A 25,190-nucleotide genomic window follows, 5' to 3' on the forward strand; every position below is an offset into this window, starting at 1 on the left:
GTCAGGAGGCCAAGATCTAGAACGGTAATGCAAAGCCAGCCTGGGCAAGAAAGTCCATGAGACTCTTATCTCCAATTAACCACTAAAAAGCTAGAAGCAGAGCGTTGGTTCAAGTGGTAGAGTGCTAGCCTTGAGCACAAAAGCCCAAGTCCTGAGTTCAAGTCCCATGACTAGCACTAGGGGGAAAAAAAAAGTATTGCCCCTGGAATAAAATGGGTAAGAATTTGATCCTAATATACAAAAGACATATATATTGGCAAGAATAAATGTAAAGTTTGAAATAGGACAGTGTTAAAAGAATGAAGCAGAGATAGGAAGACTGATTTGGAAGCTAGCCCTGGCAAAGTTAGTGAAGTCCTATTTCAAAAACAAAATACAAACATGGCATGGCTCAAGTGGGAGGCTTTAAGTTTAATCTCTAATACTAAGAGGTGAGGGAGAGAAAGAAGGAAAGGAAGAGAGAGAGGAAGAAGGAAAGAGAGGGAGGGAGAGACAGAGAGAGGGAGAGAGAGACACAAAGAGAGGGAAGGAAAGAGGGAAGGAGGAAAGGAGGAAAGGAAGACAAAAAAAATAAGAAAGGAGAAGAGGGGAGGGGAAGGGAGGAGAGGAGAGAGGATCAGGTGAAAAAGCTATGAAGATGTTGGCTCAGATATTCAGAAGCCGTATCTTGTTTTAAGGAATGTTTGTATTCTACTTGGAAAAAATTATAACATAAAACTGATCTTGTGGAAAATAACTCTGATAGCTGACAAGTGAGGTGAAATACAATATGTATTCTCATACTTTTGAGAATACATCCTCAACCATTTACCTCCACGGGTAAATAAAAGCACACCTTGGCAGAAGACAGTGTAGTCTTTTCTGGGGAGGCTTCTTCATCAGAGTCATCATGATGGCTTCTTTTCATTTCCATGTTAAATCTGCGATGGCTCTCAGAAGGTAATAAAGATCGAAATGATTTTTCTTCTATTTCATCTTCTGTCATGGATTCATCAAATTTCAGAGAATATTCTGTTGCAATAGAAGTTGAATCTAAAAGAGTAAGAACAAAGGAGATTTTATCATCCTGTTTTTGGTAGGTGTCCAAGTGTAGCCCTTTTCCTCTTTCTGAGCTAATTCAACATAAATCCATAAAATCAATCACAAACAATTACTAGGCAGGGAAAATAACCAAACTTCATTTTTCTTCTGAACAACAAAAACCTCAAAAACTGGGGCTGGGAAGGTGGCTCAGTAGTAGAGTGCTTGCCTTCATCCTGGGTTTGATTCCTCAGCACCACATAAGCGGAAAAAGCTGGCAACACACACACACACACACACACCCCTCAAAAACTACCCAGACACACACACACACACACACACACACACCTCAAAAACTACCCAGACACACACACACACACACACACACACACACACACACACACACACACACACACACACACACACACACACACACACACACACACACACACACACACACACACACACACACACACACACACACACACACACACACACCCTCAAAAACTACCCAGAAATAAAAGGATGAGAAACATGATCAAAAGTTAATGCATTTCATATTTTAAAAGTTAATTCATTTCATATTTAAAAAGCTCTTTCTAACCAATTAGAAAAATCACTACTACACTATAGAAAGAGGAAATGATTATAACCAGATACTTCACAAAGAAAACAGAAGCAACCAAAATAAAGATATGTTAAAAAATGTTGAACAGTACACATCACCTTCAAAATAACAATTTAAAAAATTAAGATAACTAAGGAAAAAAAGAATTGAAATTTTAAAAAAGAAATATTTTAACATTACTAGACAGGAAATAACTAAAATCTTATCTCCATACTTTATTAAAAACAAGACAAATCTTTCAGGTTGGTCTTTGTGTACCTCTGGCACACTCCCAAGCCTTTTTTTTTGGGGGGGGGGGGGTCTGGTCATGGGGCCTGAACTCTGGGCCTAGGCTCTGTCCCTCAGTTCTTCAGCTCAAGGCTAGCACTCTTACCACTTGAGCCACAACGCCACTTCTGCCTTTTTTCTTTTTGCTTATGTGGTGCTGAGGAATTGAACCCAGGGCCTCAGGCATGCAAGGTAAGCACTCTACCACTGAGCCACCTTCCCAGCCCAAGCCTTTTGTTTAGTGAATGTTGCTTTACTTTCTGTTATCACAAGATGCTTCAGACTCACTTTGTATTTTTTCCTGCAACCCTAAAGTCAGCAATTTCTCCAAAGAACAACGGTTTCCTTCATTGGAGAATGAGATTTAGGAATCATTATCTGTATACCGGTTGTCACTATTACCAGTAAAGTATCAATGCTTCTGCACTTGCTCACTGGCCAGTACTAAGCATCATATGCATGCACATTCACCTGGGTATCCATGCAGACACACATTTACCAAAATTATTTTTGTATCCATTTATACAATAAACCAAACAAATTCATACTGATGTGACTCAAAATTCAGTATCACAAGAATTCAATCTTGTCTTCCTTTTTTGTATATTTGCAATTTTCCTCACCAACATGAGAAGCCTGGCTTCCCCCATTCAATACTCAGTTACTTGTTCATTCAACTACAATATGTAAGTTAGGAACAATTAACTTGTATCTCAAAAAAAAAACTTACTGGGCTGGGATGTAGCTCAGTGGCAAAGCGCTTGCCTAGCAAGTGTAACATCCTGGGTTCAATCCCCAGTACCAAAAAAGAAAAGACAAAAAAAAAACAAAAACTTACCAACTAACTACAGACTTCTATACAATTCCTTTAGCATTAGACTTACAATTTTTACTCAAAATAACACTTTCTAATATTTCCTATGTCAGCTCTCTCTTCTCCTTATGATAGGTCATCTAGTTGTCAATTTGACTAGACTGATACTTAAAATTGTTAAAGTAGACCTCTGGGTGTGGCTACAAGGGTATTTACAGAGAAGAAGGACATCTGGGTCAACAAACTGAGTGAGAAAGATCTGTGGGAGGCACTGTCCAATAGGCTGGGAGTCTAGATATAGCAAAAAGAAAAAGGGAAAACTTGTAAGATCACAGGTCTTCAATTGCAGATTTGCACCTGCTACTCTCCAGGGAGCCTTCAGTACCATACTGAAGCTGTCTCATTGGTCCTTATTCTGAGGCTTCCAGATTCTTTATCTGAGCAGGTTTCACTGCTTGCCAGCCTACAGATGGCTATTGTGGAGCTATGTGTCCACTAAATGGATAAGCTAATCTAATAATACTCTCATATTCATATATATATCCATAAATACACATATTCATATGTGTGTGTATATATATACATATATATATATCCTATTGGTTCTGTTCCTCTAAAGAACTTTACTTAGTACACCTCTTCAACATGGTTATGCCACATATCTGTAATACAATCAGATTCATTATTCACAATCATATTCCACCCTGGGATTCCCCAAATCCTGGTTGATATGTGTGTACATGTTTAGTTCATATACATTAAAATTGTCTTTGTAATACACAGGGCTTGAGAAATGTATAGCAGTATATAGAAAATATAAATGCCATAACTGTTCCTCCATTCTAAAAGTGTATCCCTCCTATGGTCAACTACTTCATTTTTCACCATTTGCCTGGAAATCAATGTTTTCTACCTTTATAATCTTCCCTTTCTCCAAATGTCATAAATACAGAATCATACAAAAAATAACCTTTTGAGAGTTCTTCACTTGGTAAAATCCATTTAAAATTTATCCATGTTATTGCAAGAATCAATAGATTTTGTTGTTGTTGTTGTCAGCCTTGAGCCTGAACTCTGGGCCTGGGCACTGTCACTCAGCTCTTCAGCTCAAGGCTAGCACTCTACCACTTGAGCCACAGCGCCACTTCCAGCTTTTTCTGCTTATGTGGTGCTGAGGAATTGAACCCAGGGCCTCATGCATGCAAGGCAAACACTCTACCACCTTCCCAGCCTGTTGTTGTTTTTTAGATTAAGGTTTTACTATGTCGCCAAAGATGACCTTGTACTCTCTATGTTGCCCACACTGGCCTTGAACTCACAATCTCCTGTCTAAACCCCCAAGTGCTGGAATTACAGGAATGTATTACCACACCCAGCAGCTGTTCCTTTTAATAATATTTCACTATATGGAATGAAATGCTGTTCTCCTTGGTTGTATCCAGTTTTTAGCAATTAGTTATAAACATTAGTCTAGTGGGTTTTTTTGTTTTTTTTTTGGGGGGGGGGGTCTGGTCGTGGGGCCTGAACTCTGGGCCTGGGTGCTGTCCCTCAGCTCTTCAGCTCAAGGCTAGCACTCTACCACTTGAGCCACAGCGCCATTTCAGGCTTTTTTCTTTTTGCGTATGTGGTGCTGAGGAATCGAACCCAGGGCCTCAGGCATGCAAGGCAAGCACTCTACCACTGAGCCACCTTCCCAGCCCTAGTCTAGTTTTTAATGTGGACATAAAGTTTGAAATCACTGGGCAAATGCCTAGACATGTGATTGCGGGTCACCTGATAAGTCTTGTGAGACACTATAAAACTCTTCCATAGTGGCCACACCATTTTGCATCCTCACTAGCAATGAATGCAAGCTCCGGTTGCTCTGCATTCTTGATATCCAATTGTTATTGTCTGGGGTTTTTTTAGGTTTTAGCCTTTCTAATAGGTATAGTGTGGTATGGCATATTGTGGTCTCTGTGTAATTTTTCTTTTTCTTTTTTTTTTTTGAGAGTCTATATTGCCCAGGCTGATCTCAGATCTCCTGAGTTCAAGCGATCCTCCAGCCTTAAGTCACCTGAGTGCTGGAAGTATATGCCCACTAGGCCTGATCTTGCATGGTGATTTTGTTGTTGTTGTTATATCTATTTATTATCGTTAAGTAGTTGTACAAAGGGAATTTAGTTCACATGTCAGTTTGTGAGTACAATGAATCTTGATCAATGTCACCCCTTTGATAATTCTCCTCTACCTCTCCCCACCTATTTCAATTTACCTACTTCCATTTTCACATAGAATAGACGTTTTAAACTCATGTTATAACTGAATTGACCCAGCTATTTGGTAAAGTTATCTAAGCTGATCTGTGTAAATGTGAACACCTGCTCAAAGTCAGTGAAAGGTTGATAGGTCTTTAACTTTTCCTAGTCCAGAAAAGGAGAAAGCAAAAGAAACTAGAAAATGATGTGGTAAAAGAACAGCCAAGCAGTGGAACAATCAACAGCCGACTTCTAAGTACCAAACACAATGCTTAATTTAACAGCAACTCCTCTCTGTCCTGAGTTCTTCTAAAATAAAAAAATACTGAGTGGAAACAAGATGAAAATTAAGAAAAAGGTTCCTTCAAAGCTAAAAATGAAAACAGCAGCACCTAACGCACTATTCATAGATTAGTTGCGATGTAAAAAATTACTTTTATCCTGAAGTTTTATAGACAGACATTAATGCTAACATTTAATATAAAGCAAAAGAAAGATTTCTGGGAAAATGTGTGTACTTATTCCATTTTACTTCATTGTAAGCATGGACAAAAAAAACTCCCCCTCTACCCCCTCAGGGCCTGGGCATGGTCCCTGAGCTTCTTTTGCTCAAGGCTAGCACTCTATCACTTGAGCCACAGCACCACTTCCAGCTTTTCTGATTATGTGGTAGTCAGGAATTGAACCCAGGGCTGCATGCATGGTAGGCAAGCACTCTTACTACTAAGTCACATTTCCAGTCCTACAATCTTATTTTTCTTCCTTAAAAAAGTAAACTTTCTTAAGGCGACTCAAGGAAGGGGTGGCAGTAACCCATTTGTACAACTAATTATAACAACAACAATAATAATAAAATAAAGGAGCTGTCTTAAGAAATAAAAAAGTAGACTTTCCTATTACTTTAAAATTATTTATTTTTTTTTTTTTTTTGGGTCCGGTCGTGGGGCCTGAACTCTGGGCCTGGGCGCTGTCCCTCAGCTCTTCAGCTCAAGGCTAGCATGCTACCACTTGAGCCACAGCACCACTTTCGGCTTTTTTTTTTCTGCTTATGTGGTGCTGAGGAATCGAACCCAGGGCCTCATGCATGCAAGGCAAGCGCTCTACCACTGAGCCACCTTCCCAGCCCTGAAGTTAAATCAATTTTTAACTTCCCCTATTATAAAAACAGATTTCCTATTGCAATTTAATTTTGTGGTTTCATTTACTACCTTATCTACAACAATTTAATATTAGTGCATAGTTGATGACAAATATTTGTAGCATGAATGGACATATAGCAATATATGACAAGAAATTACCTGGTAATCTTTCTTGCCTACACAGAAAATCTTTTTTAAATTAAGGCAAAATGATCAAAGTAACTACAAAGAGGATAATAACCAAATAACCAAAGAGGATAATAATTTGAGCTTCAAAGGAGGTTTCAGAATCAGAAGGCAATACAAGAAAGAAATGCCTGTCTAGGAAATATGAGTTGAGACTATGGTAAAAGACATACTCCCACACAAATAATTTACAATCTATAAAGCAACATGAATTCACTTTATAATGATCTAAAGTAAGTAAATATTATAGGGGATTTAACCCTTGAAAAAAATTGAACACTTGAAAATTTAATTCAGACAGAATTCATCAGGTACAATTTGAGCAGTAATTTGTTATTCTAGAATCTTGAAGTAAAAGATGACAAAGTTTGATTGCACTGTGATTTTGATGCTCATTTGTTTGATAACATAGGATGTTGAAGAACCTAGGGCCTCACACTCTTGGCTTTTTCATTTAAGGTTAGTGCTCTGCAATTTGAGCCAAACCACTAGTTACAGTGTGTTGGTGGTTAATTGGAGATAAAGGTCTCATGGATTTGTTTGCCTAGGCTGGCTTCAAACCTCAAGTCTCAGAACTAAACCACTAGCACCTGGCATTTAATTCTGTTATCTCAGGGAGATCACTGGATCATATGCTCTTGAATCTAGAAAATCTCTAGGCAGTAAATTGGGACAGTTGTACTATCTCATTAGTTTCTAATCTCTCATAAGTTAACATCTCTTACTGCCCAACATACAATATTTTTTAAAAGTTATTTATCTGCTACTTTAATTATTTTAAGAAGTAACTCTGGTCTCTGCTCCTCCATAATGATTAGTAGTCCAAATAATTTAATATTGTTTAAAGAAGTTACATAAATAAGTCATAGTTCATGACATTTCTAAATAGTCACTTGATAATTATTTATTCTTTGCTATTGGAAGCCTGGCACTATGGTAAATGCTTGAGATACAACCATAAATAAGCCACCCATACGTTATTAACTATCATAATATTCAGACATTATTGATAATTAAATTTACCCTCTATTAGTACTTTAATTACAAGCACCATTATTAATGATATAAAATTTAGCAGAGGTTAAATTCATCTTATAGGACAAACAATAATAATAATTTCTCTATTACTTTCGTATATTCTTTATTTTCCCATTACATCAGGACTGACTCCAAAAGTTATTTGCTAGCTGTTAACAAGAATCACCTTTCCTCAGTTATACACGTGTGTGTGTGTGTGTGTGCATGTGTGTGTGTGTGTGCGTGTGTGTGTGTGTGTAAGGAAACTTACCTTTCTCATCAGGAAGAGATGGAATGCTATCACTTTGCAAAGAATCATCTGCAGCAGTCTGAAGATGTTCATCAATGGAACTCTCCATCTTTTCACCGTGAAATTTCTTGTCATTTTCCTTACAAGATGGAACTGAAGGACTTTCTTGAAAGCTGCTACCATTACTACTTCTATTTCATGGGTATTATGGAAATAAACATATAGAAAAGCAATTAAGGATCATAATTTCAAAATAAACTTATCTGACCAAAGGACTGCTCCTTATGATCAACATTTGAAATAAAAATGTAATATAAAACACAAAAAAGTCTGATAATAAACCATTTTTAAAAGCTAAGTATAAGAGGAAAAGCTAAGTATAAGGAAGTTGCAATCAAGGCAATCTTAGCAGTTAACCACTGCTAGAACTATCACTATCCATGCTGCTCCTCCCTCTTGATCTCTTTCAATTCAAAGACAAACTGGGAAAGATGGCATCTACTCATAATTCCATTTTCCTTACTTAACACTAAATTCATCATAATCTGATTCCATTGGAATTATTATACTGGATCTGTTCTTCAAAAACGCTAAATCCCTAAATGCAAAATTCAATAGATATATTTTTGTAACATTACATAATGTTGATCTTTATCTTAAAAGATCTTGCTAGCCATAGCCAGGTGCTGGTGGCTCACTCTTGTAATCCCAGCTACTCACAAACTGAGATCTGAGGATCATGGTTTAGGGCCAACCTAGGCAGGAAACTCTATGAGACACAACTCTAATCACCAAAAAAAGCCAGAAACAGAGCTATGGCTCAAATGGAAGAGTAAAAAGCTAAGGGACAGTGCCCAGGCACAAAAAAAACAAAACATACTCAAAACTACTTGATTCAAGTTTTGAGGCCTCTGTACATGCCTGTCTCCTCCTTCCCCCCATCCTTTCTTCCTTCCCACTTAGTGAAGTACTACTTGGAGACTTAGTTCTGTAAAGTCTTCCTTGACCCTTCCCCAGCCCTTAAAATGAACTGGTCATTTTTAATCCCTATATTCACTGTATTTAGAAGAACATAATCCAATTGACCGATTTAATAAATATTTTTGAAAGGATATATATTATAATAACGCTGTAGGAAAACACTGAAGGGATATTTAAAGTACACTAGAGTACCACAGCTCTTTTTTCTGTACTGGCATATAAATTGAAAGTATTATCAGAGTAAAAGCCTGATAGAAATATCATGTGGGTACTTCTACTTGTAAACACATGAGACATGAAAACACAAATCCACACAAAAAACTTGTACATGAACATGCAGTATAATTCATAATAGCCAAAAGGTAGAAATGACCCAACTGTCCATAAACTGATGAACACATTTAAAAATATGGTATAATTATGCAATAGAGCATTATTTGGCCATAAAAATGAAGTGTACACTACTATAAGCCCCAGAAACAGTGTGCTAAGAGTACAGTAACTCCTCTGTGTATCACCTTTATAATAAAAACTTAAAAAAAAAGAATACATACTGCATATTTATACAAAAACCTAAAAGAGACATAATCTATTGAGGACAGAAAGTAGATTAGTGGTGGTGGTAATAGTGCAGGGAAGGAAGTCACTGTTTATTAAAATTGTGGGTATTTTTTAGTAGTAAAAATAAATGAAGCCATAGGTGGACACTGTGGCACATGTGTTATCCCATGGTCTCGGGAAATGTAGACAGGAGGACTACAAGCCGGAGGCCAGTTTGGGGAAACTAATCAAGACCTTCTCTCTGAAGCAAAATATTATTTTTAAAAAGACTGGAGGCATATTTCAAGTGGTAGACCATTTGCCTAGCATGCATAAGACCCTAAGCTGAACCCCTATCACGCGCGCGCGCGTGCGCGCGTGCCTGTGTGTGTGTGTGTGTGTGTAGAAAAGAAAGCCCTCAAAGAAATTAAAATCCAAAGTTCATGAACAAGTACAGAAAAAGTACACACAGGGTAGGGGAGCCACAGTTATATTAGAGTGCTGTAGAAAAACACTGAAAATATACTTGAAGCATACTAGGGTAACACAGTTTGGTTGGTTTTTGTTTTTGTTTTCTTTTCCCCCCCCAGTACTGGCATTTGAATTCAAAACCTCATTCTTGCTAGGCAGGCGTTCTATTATTTGAGCCACAAAGCAATTCTTTTTCTCTTTGGTTACTTTGGAGATAGTGTCTCAAGTTTTTGCTCTGACCAGACTAGAATATCCTACTTTTCCTGTATAGCTGAGAGGACATTCTACCTTTTTGTGAAAATTGAGATGGAGTTATTTTTGCTCAGAGTTGGCCTTGAACTTTGCTGTCTCTATTTTTGCGATCTGTAATTCCTAAGAATCTGAGATTAAAGGCACAAGCCATCCCAGTCCAGCCTAGCCCAACACTACTTCTTGAAGAGCAAATAAAGGTAAACTAAATGAAATATGCAGAAAGGTGTAGAAAGAAGGTACATATAATAAAAGACAGCAAAGTTCTTTTCAGGAATTAGAAGAAGTCAAAATTAATATGAAAAGAGAATTATTAGACTGGGGATGTGGATCAGTGGTAGAACACTTGCCTTGCTTACATGAAGACCTGGGTTCAATTCCCAACACCAACATATAAACACAAACAGAGAGGAGAGGAGACTAGAGGAGAAAAGAGAGGGAAGGGAGAAAAGAGAAAAGGAGGGGAGAAGGAGAGAGATGTTTAAAAGATAGAAGTGAGCCACCTATAATCCTAGCTACTCAGGAGGCTAAGATCTAAGAATGGTGGTTCGAAGCCAGCCTGGGCAGGAAAAGTTCATGAGACACTTATCTCCAATTAATCACAGAAAAATCTGGAAGTGGTGCTGTGGCTCAAGTGGTAGAGTGCTAGTCTTGAGCTAACGGAGGTTAGGGACAGTGCTCAGACCCAGAGTTCAAGCCCCAGGACTGGCAAAGAGAGAGAAGGAAGGGGAGGGAGGAGTGGAGACCAATGAATCATAAAGAATACTTTTAAGTTATCCTAAATCATTTGGATTACATCTTAAATGGTTTGAAAGAATACTGAAGGTTTTAAACATGTGAATAACTAAACTGGTTGCAAATTTCAGAACAAACTGATTACCATGTAGATAATCAATAGAGAATAGAAAGGGAAAGAACAGAGGATGAAGAGATCTATTAGGAGTCCAATACAGTAATCTAGTGGCTTAAATGAGTTATCAGTGAAGATAGCTTTTGGTAAAGGTTAAGTAAAAGTCATAGAATTTCATATACACAGGTGTCTGACAGTACTCAACACTTGTTAGAATTTATCACACTGTTTCATGATTTCGAATTTTACAATTTTTAAAGTGAGATTCATTATGCTTGACAATGTGGGTAATCTACCTATAAAAATGCTAGGACATACTCTTTAAAATCTAATCTAGGGCTAGGAATCAGACTTAGTGGTAGAGTGCTAGCCTAGCATTCATGAAGAGACCTGGGTTTGATTCCTCAATATCACATAAAAAGAAAAAGCTGGAAGTGGCACTGTGGCTCAAGTAGTAGAGTGCTAGCCTTGAGCAGAAGCAGCTCAGTGACAGTGCCCAGTCCCTTAGTTCAAGCCCCAGGACCGACACACACACACAAAATCTAATCTAAAGGCAAAACCATAATTGAGAACTATAGATACTAAATTGTGCCAAGACACAGTGACAAACTATTCAATATTATTCATAATGGTTTAAATTACTACAAGGTAATGTCAAGAAATATTGATGAGCCAGGTGTTGGTAGTTTGCATCTGTAATCATAGCTACTTAAGAGGCTAAGAATCACAGTTTAAAGCCAATCTAGGCAGACAAATCCTAAAGATTGTTATCTTTAATTAACTAGTTAAAAAAAAAGCCAGAAGAAGAGATGTGGCCCAAGCAGTAGAGTGCCAGCAGAGAACACAAAAGTTAAGCAAGAGCATGAGGCCCTAGTTCAAGTACCAGTATTGGCACAAGAAAAAAGAAAAGAGGAGAGGAAAAGGGAAAGAGGAGTGAGAAGAGCAGGAGTGGGAGAGAGATTCTGATGAAGCAGGGAAAAGTTATATGGCTGTAATTTCAGGTACTTGAGAGACTGCGGCAGTATTAGCAAGTTGAAGGCCAGCCTGACCAACATAGTGAAACCCTCATTTCATGAAAAAATAAACAACAATATACATGTTAGTAAAAAAAAAAATGTGCAATGAACACAGGCTTTGGGACTAGATAAATCAAGGTTCAATTTTATATCACTACCATGTGATGTTAGGTGAATTTCTTAACCTCTCCATAAGTATCTAATTCCCTAATCTGTAAAATTAGTATGAAAAAAAATTAGTATGAAATGCCTTGGTAGACTGCTGTGACAATTAAAGAAAAGATGATATATGCTTAAGTAACTAGGCTCTCAAGCAACAGTGACTGTATTATTATTACAAACTATTTTATACAATGGCTAATTAAACAGGGGAACCAGGAAGTGGAGGTGTGGCCCAAGTGATAGAGTTCTAGCTTTGAGTGAAAAATGGGGAAAGCCAGCCAGCACTCTGAAGGGTTCCAGACATTGGTGGCTCATCCCTGTTGATCCTAGCTATTCAGAAGGCTGAGATAGAAGGATCTACATTCAAAGCCAGCCCAGGCAATTATCCCCAATTAACCACTAAAATGCCAGAAATGGAGCTGTGGCTCAAGGGAAAGATTGCTAGTCTTAAGCATAAAAGCTCAGGGACAGTGAGTGCTCAGGCCCAACAGTACTAGCAGCAACAACAACAAAAAAGTCAAGGACAAGCAATGTTTACACTATATGTCAGAGTTTATCAAACTGTATTGATAAAAACTGTTCACCTTCGATCATGACTCTTGTATCTTGAAGACTCAGAATAGTTATCATATGAAGGGGAATATTTCTGATGTTTTGAATCAATGGTTCCTCCTTTACTCTGAGAGACTGAAACAGACTGACTTATCCTACAAAGAAAAAATTTTAAATACAATTAAACATTCAGTCACCAGTAAGAGAAAGGTTTTAAAGACTGTTTAACATAAAACCAGAAAAAATCTTGAATGCATTATGAACTGATAAATTATGAACTGTATTAGAAAGCATTTGAGAGTAAAAGGCATTCAATAGAAAAAAACACAAAAATAATATTTTTTTTTGTTTCTGTTTTTTTGTCCGGTTGTGGGGCCTCAACTCTGGGCCTGGGCGCGGTCCTTCAGCTCTTCAGGTCAAGGTAGTGCTCTACCACTTGAGCCACAGCGCCACTTCTGGTTGGTTTTTTTTTCTTTTTTGCTTATGTGATGCTGAGGAATCGAACCCAGGGCCTCATGCATGCAAGGCAAGCACTCTACTACTGAGCCACCTTCCCAGCCCTAAAAATAATATTTCTTATGGGAAATAAACGCATCATCACTCCTGATATCAATGGATATAAATCAATTAAAATTTATGATCAAGAAATGTTGAAATATACACAAACTGGTCACTGGTGGCTTTAGTATTACTTGGGAGAGGCTGACATTGGGAGGATCATAGTTCAATTTCAGCCTGGGAAAAAAGTCTGGGAAACTTCATCTTCAATATAACTAGCAAAAAGCCAAGCTGAAGACATAGCTCAAGTGGTAGTTAAGCTCTGAACTCAAATCCCAAGAGAGAAAAATGGGCTGAAAACTACATACACAAATATGATCGTGTCACCCAGTTCTGTCTGAAAACTTCTTTAATAACTTTTCGTTGTTCTTAAATTAAACTCCAAAATCCTAGTCTGCCAGGTCTTACACTGATACATCAGGTCAGACTATTCTCAAAACTCCCACCAATCACATTGGTCTTTTTTTAATGTGTCATGTTCCTCTTCCTTCAGTCCTTTCAATCTGTCTACTCTTTCCCTCCCTTACATCACTGATTGATTCCTTATCTACTAACTCTCACTGTAAGCTTTACTTCCTCTTTTCTTCCTCTTTAACTCCTACTCTGACCTTCTTGCATCCACAGGCTATTCAGATTCCAGTTGTATCTCTGAGACATGGGTTTCTTTCATAACACTTATTTCTGTTTGTAAGTGTTAACTCACTTAACTGAATATGTGCCTAATGTTTATCTTCCCTATTGAACTATATACCTACAATTGTTTTGCCAGTATGCCCAGAATGGCTAAGACATAAAAGATACTTCATTATATTATTTGCTGAATGAATGAGCACTAACCTGTCTGATTCAGCTCTGGTTCTAAGCTGTTTCATGAAGTCTGGAAGGTGGTGCCGCTGGTGGTCATACAGTGTCACTAGGGGAGCTCCAGAAGAAGTGATGGCATCTGAGATATGAGTTCGAGTTAATTCTGCCATCTAAATACAAATGCAGAAAAGAGAAAGAGATGGAAAAAGACAATGCCAGAGTAGAACTGAGAAGAAGTACAGTATTTATCAAAGTTCACTGGATCAAAAGCAAGCAAATTCTGGCACTAATACGAAATGTTATGGGCAAGTTTTAGCCTCTGTGAGTCCCAACAGGTTCATCTTATGAAATTCAAGGATTAAATACATAATTTTTAATGTTTTACCAATTATATCAATCTAAAAAGTCTTCCTGTAATAATCAATTCAATTAGCTCTTCTTTTCCAAATCTTCTCTGAGTAAGTAATAGTGAAACATATTTGTCTTATTCATAATCACTTTTACAATTATTACGTGCATTATGCATTTGGTATTATTCAATTACTACTTGTTATATTCATTCTACTGATGACTTAAAAGTGTTTTTGAAATCTTCTGTTACTGTTTCCACATTAAAATTTTGAGAAAGGACTCAAGAAAATAAAATTAAAATTAAAAATGACTTTTAAAAAAGCATAAAGGGAAGCTATCAAAGGATATGAGTGGTTCATGCTTGTAATGCTAGCTACTTGGGAGATTGAAGCTGTTGGGTTGAGGTTTTTTTTTGTTTTTATTTTTTTGTTTGTTTGTTTTTGTCGGTCGTGGGGCTTGAACTCTGGGCCTGGGCGTTGTCCCTCAGCTCTTCAGCTCAAGGTGAGCGCTCTACCACTTGAGCTACAGTGCCACTTCCGGTTTATTGGAGATAGGAGTCTCACAGTCTCTCCTGCCCGGGCTAGCTTTGAACCGCGATCCTCATATCTCAGCCTCCTGAGTAGCTAGGATTACAGGCGTGAGCCACCAGCGCCCGGCTGGGTTGAGGTTTAAGACCAGCCCAAGCAGAAAGAAATTTGAGAGAGACTTTATCAAGTAAGAGCTGGACTCAGTGGTATGCTTCTGATATCCTATTTACCATGAAGCCTAACATAGCTATATATCCAAACAGGATGCCAGATCCAATGTCAAAAATAAGGAGCAGGGCTAGGATGTAGCTCAGTGGCAAAGTGCTTGCCTAGCAAGTGCAACATCCTGGGTTTGATACCCAGTCCCCAAAAAGACAAAAAAAAAAAAGTTAAAAACAAAAATAAGGAGCAAAAATTAGGACTGGAGGTATAACTTCATGCTGAGAATTCCTGCTAAGCACAAACTAGAGCCCCAGTTCAAAACTTTTAACACTGAAAAAAAATTTAATTTTTCATAGTTCTCGCAAGTGGCTCCTACCTCACAGATCTGGCGAGCTGCATCTGTGGTAAGGCGAGCAGTCTCAGTTTGCTGAGCTGCTATTTTACAAGTTGCTTCTTGGAGGACTTCAGTCACTTCCCTCTGTGATTTAACCACCTGCTGTAATGATTCTGCATGGACCTAGCAATAAAAGATTAAAAAACAAAACAATGCTAGGCTCATTTTCTCCTCTACCCAACTAGTTTCAATTTATAAAACTCTGACTCCTTGTGAAAAATACACTTGACTACTATCTGAATTTCATATTTAGTCTTAACTCCGTAATTCATAGTTGATGTGTCTGCAAACCAATAACTACTATGTATCTCAGGTGCTAGTTTTTTGAATTGGAAATAATGCTTGACTATTTATTTCATAATGTTGTAAGAAGAACCAAATGATATGAAACTTACACAAATTTACATAATACTATTTATACTCTTTCTTTTTACTCTTAAAGAATGTTGTAGTGAATTTTTTTTTTTTTTGTCAGTCCTGGGGGCTTGAACTGTGGGCCTGGGCGCTGTCCCTCAGCTCTTCAGCTCAAGGCTAGCGCTCCACCACTTGAGCCACAGCACCACTTTCAGTTTTCTGGTTGTTAATTGTAGACAAGCGTCTCATGGACTTTCCTACCCAGACTGGCTTTGAACAGCAATCCTCAGATATCAGCCTCCTGAGTAGTTAGGATTACAGGCATGAGCCACTGGCACCCAGCTTTCTAGTGAAATTTCTAAGATAAAAATTCAGAATTAAAGAATTACACAGGAGGCTGAGATCTGAGAACTGCAGTCTGAAACCAGCTGGGGCAGAAAACTCCCCATGAGACTCTAATCTCCAATTAAACCATTCAAAAACTGGAAGTGGAGCTGTGGCTCAAAGTAGTATAGTGCTAGCCTTGAGAAAAAGAGCTCAGGGACAATACCCAGGCCCTAAATTCAAGCCCCATGACCAACCAAAAGGAAAAAAAAAGGAAATAATTAGTATCTGCTGCAAAGTAAGTTACCTGAGCTGCTTTATTTCGAGTTTCTTCTAACTGTCTCTGACACTCTAGAGCTTCTTGTTCAGCCTTCAGTTTCAATAGAGCCAAATCTCTCTCATGGCGTTGCTGTTGAGCCTTGAAATTAAAGAAATAGCCAAATATTAATTCTAGCTAAGTAATTTTTAACACAGTGAATATAAAACCCAATGTTATATTTCTTTGATTGTTTTCTTTGTTTTTCTACTTTGAGGCAAGATCTGCCTATCATGTATAATACAGACTGTAACTGGCCATCTGAATTTATGGTGTTTTCAGACATGAACTACTCAGCTGATTCACAATGCTAGCTTTCTAACACAAATGATCTAGATCATTTTAAGCCTAAAGAAAAGATGGTAAACAGGGGGCTGGGAAGATGACTCAGTGGTAAGGCGCTTGACTTGCATGCCTGAGACCCTGGGTTCAATTCCTCAGCACCACATAAGCAAAAGAAAAAAGCCGGAAGTGGTGCTGTGGCTCAAGTGGTAGAGCGCTAGCCTTGAGCTGAAGAGCTGAGGGACAGCGCCCAGGCCCAGAGTTCAGGCCCCACGACCAGACCCCCCCCCCAAAAAAAAATAAGATGGTAAACAGGATAGTCAGCAATTGTTCATCATTTACCCTAGCTACTCAGGAGGCTAAGATCTGAGGATGTCCATTCAAAGCCAGCCCAGGAAGTAAAGGCCCCATGCGAGATTCTTTCCAATTAACCAACAAAAAGCCAGAAGTAGAACTGTGGCTCAAGTGGTAGAGTGCTCACCTTGAACAAAAGAAGCTCAGGGAAAGCACTTAGATAGGCCTTGAATTCAAGTCCTACACTGGGACACATATATATAAAAAAATTTTAGTAACTTTTCATAGAAACATTAAAAAAGTTAAGGCAGCAAGATTAAGAATTGCTACCAAAAAGCTGGCTAGAAAAGCAAAACTTACAGCCTTAAACTTGTTCATTAAGATAAAAAAAATTCCTATGTAAAAACACAAAGATAATTCCACACATCTGACAATTTTGTTTTATTTTGACTGTAAGAACCAATGTCATTAAAAATGTTGTCTTTGGCTGAGCACCAACCTGTAATTCTAGCTACTCAGGAGGCTGAGATCTGAGGATGGTGGTTCAAAGCCAGCCTGGGCAGAGAAGTCACTGTGAGACTCTTGTCTCTAACCACTCAAAAACTGGAAGGGAGCTGTGGCTCAAGTGGTACAGCACTAGCCTTGAGCACAAAGAGGCTCAGTGACAGCGCCCATGCCCTGAGTTCAAGTCCCACAACTGACAACAACAACAAAAGTTGTCTTTGTTCTCCTTTTAATCAAGATTTTTTTTGTCATTATTCCATATAACAGTAGCTACAGACATAAGATGATTTTGCTTCTTCTGTAGTATCAAATAATGTAAGTTTTCTAGAAAACTGACTCAGTTATATTTAGAGCAAATTTGGAAATCCAGAATTATAAAGTAACCTAAAAGTATCATAATGTCTTACTACTTATTCAGATTTCAAGGTGAATAGCTCCACTGCATTAAGACCAGTTTCCTCAATATGGTGATTTGCAACAAAATTGACATTAATCCCTTCCCATCTATTAGTAGGGAGCATTTGGAAATGTCTATACAGTTTCTGTTGTACTGCCAGTGTTATCCAATCACTAGTACTTAGTGGAGGCGTACAGGATGTTGAACTCTCTGCGAAGTATGGAATAGTCCCACACAAAAAAAATTGTCTTTAGGTATTTTTGGAAGAATAACTGGAAAATAAAATTGATCAAAAGAAACACATTCACAATAGTATAAAAAAATAAAATATTTGGGAATAAAGTTTAAAATCAATCAGTCAGACCTCTATGTCAAAATTATACTTCTGGATTGAAGTATTTAAACAGAAAGATATTAAGTTCATAAATTTGAAAGATACACTATTGTTGTGATGCGAATTCTTCCCAGACTGATTTATAAATTCAATATGATTTTCTAATCAAAATCCCATTAGGCATAGTTTGTTTTCACTTTTTTGGGGGGGAGGGGAGAGCAAGGGAGGTAAAAATTGACAAACTAATTCTAAAAGTTATGTGGAAATGTAAAAACTCTAGCATAGCCAAAACCATCCTGAAAAAAGAACAAAGTCTATATTTAAAATTTACATGAAAGTGATTACTTAAAAGCATGATAAATACTAATATAATTCAAATGTTTTAAAGGAAATAATGTTAAAACAACTGAACATTCATATAAAGGAAAAATGAAATTTTGACTCCTTGCTCATTTTAAATTCCCAAATTAACCTGATAGGATCACACACTTAAAAGTAAAAACTGAAAAACATTTGGGAAGGATAAGAATATCTTTGTTCAAACATCTTAACATCTACGGTAGGCAAAGAGCTCTTAGAAAACAAAAGGTTCAGCTGGGCATGGTGACCCAGATCTGTGATCCTAGAGCTTGGGAGACTGGGGAAGGATGATCAAGGTTTCCATGCCTTCCTGGGCTGAATATGAACAGTGAGACCCTGTCCTCAAAACCCAAAAGAGAAAAAGGTTATAGTTACAGAAAAAAAGTTAAAAACAAGATTATATCAAATTAAAAATTGCACTATAGAAAGTAATTTTAAGAATGGAAAAAGTAAACTTGATTCAGAATTTATAAAGAATGCCTATAACTCTGCAATTAAAAGAAAATAGATTTGAAGTTAAAAAAATGTAAGAATGGTCACTAAAATATACAAAAAAAGGGGCTGGGAAGGTGGCTCAGTGGTAAAGCACTTGCCTTGCATGCATGAGGCCCTGGGTTCGATTCCTTAGCACCACATAAGCAAAAAGAAAAAAGCTGGAAGTGGTGCAGTGGCTCAAGTGGTAGAGCACTAGCCTTGAGCTGAAGAGCTGAGGGACAGCGCCCAGGCCCCGAGTTCAAGCCCCATGACCAAACCCAAAATAAATAAATAAATAAACAAACAAACAAAAAAGATGATCAACTTCATTATTCTTAAGAGAAATAAAAATTACAACCTTAACAACACTACTTCACACTCAGAATGACTACAGTTTAAAAAGACTGACAATACTAAATGATAGTAAGCACTGTGTACAACTGAAATTCTTACCTACTTCTATATGAGTATGTTACAAACATTTTGGAAAATGGTAAGGCAGCTTCTTGCAATCAAATATTTATACTGAACAAGCCATTAAAAAGCAGTTATTTTTGTAAGAAAAATGAAATATGTTGTATACATAGAGCTATAAATCAGATTCAGAGTAGAAACATGTGTATCAACTGAATAAACAAACTGTGACATACTGATCCTTGGAATATTACTAGGCAAAAATTAAAAAGCGCTAAGTGCCTGTAATTCCAGCTGCTCAGATCAGGAGGGATCATGCTTCAAGACAAGTGTGAGGCGAGAAGTTAGCAAGACCTCTACTAATCAATAATTTGGTCATGATGGTACATGATGCCTGTGATGCCAACCATGTCGAGGTAAGAGGACAAAACAGGCAAAAGCAGGAGACCCTACCTTAAAATAACTAAAGTAAAAAATGGCTGAAAGCATAGCTCAACCCTAATATGACAGGGGGTAGGAAGATATGATGTGGATAAATATTACATTTATACCAACTAAAATAGGCTACCCACAAGAGTTCAAATTATATTTTAACTTACATGAAGTTCTAGAATAGGCAAAAATAAACTCATTGTGCTAGAAATCAAAATGACAATTTCCTGGGCAGGGGTGGAGGGAGTAACTGCAAGTGGGCATGTATCAGCTTTCTGGAGTAATTGAACCATTCTGTATCTGGATTAGATGAGAGAGAGAGAGAGAGAGAGAGAGAGAGAGAGAGTGTGTGTGTGTGTGTGTGTGTGTGTGTGTTTAAAAAATCATCAAAACTGCATACTTTATTGAATGTGTGTGTGTGTGCGTGTGTGTGTGTTTAAAAAATCATCAAAACTGCATACTTTATTGAATGTCACTAAAACCTCACTTAAAAAATAAACGATGACAAAAAACAATAGCCTACCACTGAGGAACATGGCTTAGACCTCTAGATTTTTGCCTGCTAAGCCAAAGTCCTCATTTGTCTGATTTTATCAAACACCTGGGTCTCAGAAACAACCAAAGCATTTAAACAAAATAACTGCACTCATCTCTAACAGTCAATGAAAACAGAAAATATTAAGAATTTAATTTTCACATTGTCATTAAAACAAAGCAATACTTAATGGAAAACAGTGTTTGAGAAAGAATGACTACACAATTGTTCTTTTACCAAATGTTCTTCTACCATATGTTCTATTTTAATTAACAAAGAAAAGATGAAAAAAAAAACAGAATAATAAAGAAGACAATCCCACCAATACCTTTATGATCTGAGCCAGAGAAACACTCTCCTGCTGAGCAAGTGAAATGCCTCTAACTCTTTCCACATCTGACAGCTGTCGCACAGACTCCTCAATAGCACTCAGATAATTGAGTTCTGCTGCCATACGATGCTGGAGGCCAGCAGGAGAAAAACGCTTAGAACCTAGAGGGCATAATGATTGTCAAATAGAAAAGTTCACATGAAATTACACTTCAGATTTCTGAAATTTATTTCTTATTTTAAGAACTGAAATCATTTCTGCTTTCCTCTGTAGCAAAAACAGTGACTTAGTAATACAATGTATTTTAATAGTTATTTTAGTATCTCCTGATGCACCTGTGTAACACACACACACACACACACACACCACACACACACACCACACACACACACACCTATAAGCACTTAGAAATACATATATGGGATATATCTTCAGGTAAGTTTTGACGAATGATGGCAACATGGGAAAAATTGCCACTATTCAATCTCTCATGCTTTTCAGTATTTAAGTTCCTATACTTTTTAAAAAATAATTTAAAGAATAATCAAATTGACTTGAAATAACATATCCTTATGGCTCAATTGAAAGATAAAGAATTTTCAGGAAAAATTCACAGTTAAAAACTTCTAAGTGGGGCTGGGAAGGTGGCTCAGTGGTAGAGCGCTTGCCTTGAATGCATGAAGCCCTGGGTTCGATTCCTCAGCACCACATAAGCAGAAAAAGCTAGAAGTGGCACTGTGGCTCAAGTGGTAGAGCACTAGCTTTGAGCTGAAGAGCTCAGGGACAGTGCCCAGGCCCAGAGTTCAGGCCCAACAACCAACAAAAAAAAAAAAAAAAACTTGTAAGTGCATGAATCTACTTGCCTGGTGTTGCAGCCGCCTCTGTTTTGTTTGTATCAGTGAAAGCTGCAGTGGACTTCAATCCTGTTGTAGTTGTAGGTATCACGACTGGAGACTTAGATCTCTCTACTGAAGATCCTGGAAGGTCACACTGTAACAATTTCTGAGAACTTGGGGATAGAGGTGAAGTTGGAGTTTTCTGAGATCTTCCCTTGTCTGATGAGCCACTAGAAGTAGTTTTGTTTCATAAAGACATTAGAAAAAGGAAATGACTTCAAGAACCAGCTAAAAAAATTATAAGAACAATACACAATACACACTTCTTTCTTAAGCAACATTTCCAGGACCATATCCATACACACAATACACACACACACACACACACACACACACACACACACAAAATCAACCTAACTAAAATATATAGTATACTCGAATGAATTTCCACGGTTTAACCCCTTTCAACAATTAACAAAATGAATACCAGAAAATCTGAAAATGTTTACTGAGATAGGTTAGAGTTGGGGGGAGGGAAACAAATGGAAAATGGAATCATGGGTGAAAAGTCCTAACACTCAATGCACATATGTAAAAATGGAACTAGGAAACTTGAGGATACAGGTAGGATTGAGACAGATGGGATGGAAGAGAATGCTAGAAGGGGTGACATTGATCAAGAAAATAATTGTAAGTAGTTGTACACAGAAATTGAGATGCTGACTGGAAGCCCCTGTGTACAACTACTTACAATTATTTTCAAAATTATATTCACCAAGGACAAGAACTACATGATTATCACAATAGACGCACCAAAAAAGCCTTCAACAAAATGCAACATCCATTCATATTAAAAACTTTGGAGAAACTTAGAAGAAACATTCCTTAAAACAATAAAAGCTATACATTACAGACCAATAGCCAACATCATACTAAATGGGGAAATACCAAAGCTATTTCCCCTAAAATCAGGAATAAGGCAAGGATGCCCACCCTCTTCACTCCTCTTCAATATAGTTCTGGAATTCTTAGCCAGATCAATAAGGCAAGAAAAGGATATAAAAGGGATTCAGATTCACATAAGGAAAGAAGAAATTAAACTATCCCAATATACAGATGACTTGATCTATAGATGACTTGATCTCATATCTAACGGATCCAAAAAATTCCACTCCCAAACTCTTAGAGCTGATCAACCACTTTGGCAAAGTAGCAGGATATAAAATTAACCTACAAAAATCTTTCTGTATGCTTCAGAGAGACAAATGGTGCACATCCTCTCTGATGTATGGAAGATAATTCTAAAATGCACTAGCATATGATAAATTAGGCTGGATTCTAGATACTCACATAGTGAGACCAAAAGAGGATAGTCTTAGGAGATGATCACAAAGGTGCAATAGCCAATACCTCTTCATATGTTTACACACACATGTTTACATAATATACATACTGAAACAAACTGCCAAGAAAGGGAAACAAAGGACTTTTTTCAATGTTTTTTCTTTTTCTGATCATTCTGTATTCTTTACCTTATCTGTAGAAGGGTGGGGGGAGGGCTCAGAATCTGAGGAAAAAGGGTTAAAAAGTGCAGCTGTAGAGCACACTGGGCACGGATGAAAGTGAACTATGCAACTCATGAGTGGGAATGGGAGAGAGTGTGGGAACAGATGACACTATGACGCACGTAAATGTAAACCCTCTGCATATCATCTCTTTAACAACAATAAAGTTAAAATTATATTCAATGATGAATGACTATGAGTGCTCCTTTCATTTCTAGACGTTCAGTGGTAAACAAATTGGGCACAAACTGTGCCTTAAATAAAATGGGAAAGAGGGGGTCTCAATTAAATTGTTACTTCTTTCCTTCTACAATGTACAGGTATCACAAAGTCTTCTAAAATAACCATTGTGTATCAATAAAAACACAAATATATGTAAAAGACATTATCCTATAAGTGTTTTAAAATATAATTTTACAAGTTATATTTTATATATCATTTTATATTTACAATGTAAAAATGGTTGATTCTCTCCACTGACCCAGAATCACATAAGAAATATTTTCACAATATCCATATCTATTTCACATATATTCACCTGTTTATATATAGCTTGTAAGACTATTCCTTTTCCCTATACTTTCTATTAAATAGCCTCTCAAAACAGTTAATAGTAACAACTTCTAAGGCATTTAGTGCAACATAAGTCACATGTGTAGATAGTGTTTCTCTGTCATTTGTAGATAGTGTTTCTCTGTCATGTGTAGATAGTGTTTCTCTGTCATGTGTAGATAGTGTTTCTCTGTCATGTGTAGATAGTGTTTCTCTGTCATGTGTAGATAGTGTTTCTCTGTCATGTGTAGATAGTGTTTCTCTGTCAGACAGTAAACTCATTAAAAACTTGATTTCATTATTTTTCTGGGCACTGGTGGCTCATGCTTGTAATTCTAGCTACTCAGGAGACTGAGATCTGAGGATCGAAGTTCAAAGTCCTCCTAAGGCAAAAACTCCATGAGACTCTTATCTCTAATAAACTATTCAAAAAAAGCCAGAAATGGCATTGGCACTGTGGCTCAAGTTGTAGGCAGCTAAGCTTAAGAAAAAGAAGCTCAAGGACAGCACCCAGGCCCCAGGACCAGCAAGAAAAGATTTAAAAAAAAGACATTATTTCTCATCATATCAAGCATGTTCCCTTACACTAAATTTTTATTTATTGCATAAATTATTCAGATACTCTATATAAAGTATTTGGCACAATTCAGTGATTTCTACTGGACTAAAACAAGTTTTCCTTTAGCTTCTGATAAAATTATGAGATAAAATTTAAGAAGTTTTTCCTTATAACTAGCATGAATATTTAAAAAGTAATTTTAAAAGTAATCCAGTCACTTGTTTACAAAGCCTTTAATTTTCTATAGAAAGCTTGTAGAAATATTACAGTAGTGCTACCTTTTATATGTGGATGTTATGTTCCAAGAACTCCACTGAATGTCTAAAACTTTGGATAGTATCAAACTGATACATATTGTGATTCCTCCTATACATAGCTTAACTAAGTACTTTTCACATAGTACAGTGGCAATTTTTGGAATTTGCAAATTTTGCAATATGATGTGCATGGATTTCTCTTTCCTTTATGATTTTATACAGAAAATAATTCTTGTTACAAGCAGATCTTAGCGACCTCAGCATGTGACTTTTTTTAAGTCAAAAACTTTTACCTCTTTACTTAAAGGAAGCATATCCTTACTTTGGGGCCACTAGAAAGTAAAATAAAGTTTAGTTCAATACAAGCACTATGAAATGCAGTGACAGCCAATCTAGTAACCAAGAGGGCTACTGACAAATGGGGAGTGTATACAGCTTAAGTATACTAGATAAAGAGATGATTCACATGGGAGAAGATGAAGTTATATGGTGTGAGATTTCATTATGATACTCAGAATGATGTGTACTTTAAATTAAGAATCATTTAATATTTTTGTACCACAGCTGATCATGATTAAATTGAAACCCCAGAAAGGAAAACCACAGATAAAGAAACATTACTATATTTTGAACAGTGTCTAAATTCATCTAGGGACCCTAAAAAGAATAATCATTTTAAATCACAGCACTACAGCAGACAAAGTAAGTTCTCTGTATCTCATTCTATGGTTTTATACAAATTTAGTATCCTTTGTATAGTTTATAATTGTTTATTACCATTGCAGAAAAGATTCACTTTGACCAGCATTTCCAAAAATATGTTTATAGTGATTTCAATCACATTGTGGCTTGAGGCCAAGTCAGACAAAAACTGAATGAGACTCTATTGCAGCTA

The 25,190-nt window shown here is 37.1% G+C and overlaps 1 protein-coding gene across 4 annotated transcripts in view; it reads right to left on the reverse strand.

Annotated features, from left to right (window-relative positions):
- The window catches only part of Cep350 (centrosomal protein 350), a 138,951-nt gene that overhangs the window by 52,525 nt on the left and 61,236 nt on the right, over positions 1–25,190 (reverse strand). For 2 of the 4 annotated variants that reach the window (XM_042674539.1, XM_042674537.1), the window contains exons 17-24: positions 21,390–21,592; positions 20,524–20,687; positions 16,161–16,271; positions 15,158–15,298; positions 13,775–13,911; positions 12,412–12,534; positions 7,580–7,749; positions 836–1,032 (exon numbers count right to left, since the gene is read on the reverse strand). In XM_042674539.1, the coding sequence (XP_042530473.1) occupies positions 836–1,032; positions 7,580–7,749; positions 12,412–12,534; positions 13,775–13,911; positions 15,158–15,298; positions 16,161–16,271; positions 20,524–20,687; positions 21,390–21,592 (1,246 nt within the window). Of the gene's footprint in view, positions 1–811; positions 1,033–7,579; positions 7,750–12,411; positions 12,535–13,774; positions 13,912–15,157; positions 15,299–16,160; positions 16,272–20,523; positions 20,688–21,389; positions 21,593–25,190 lie in introns of all 4 variants that reach the window. The other 2 variants (XM_042674538.1, XM_042674536.1) reach the window with 1 other exon arrangement.

This window comes from Dipodomys spectabilis, unplaced genomic scaffold, assembly GCF_019054845.1.
Source record: "Dipodomys spectabilis isolate Male_0828 unplaced genomic scaffold, ASM1905484v1 ptg000019l, whole genome shotgun sequence".
Classification (NCBI taxonomy): Eukaryota; Metazoa; Chordata; class Mammalia; order Rodentia; family Heteromyidae; genus Dipodomys; species Dipodomys spectabilis.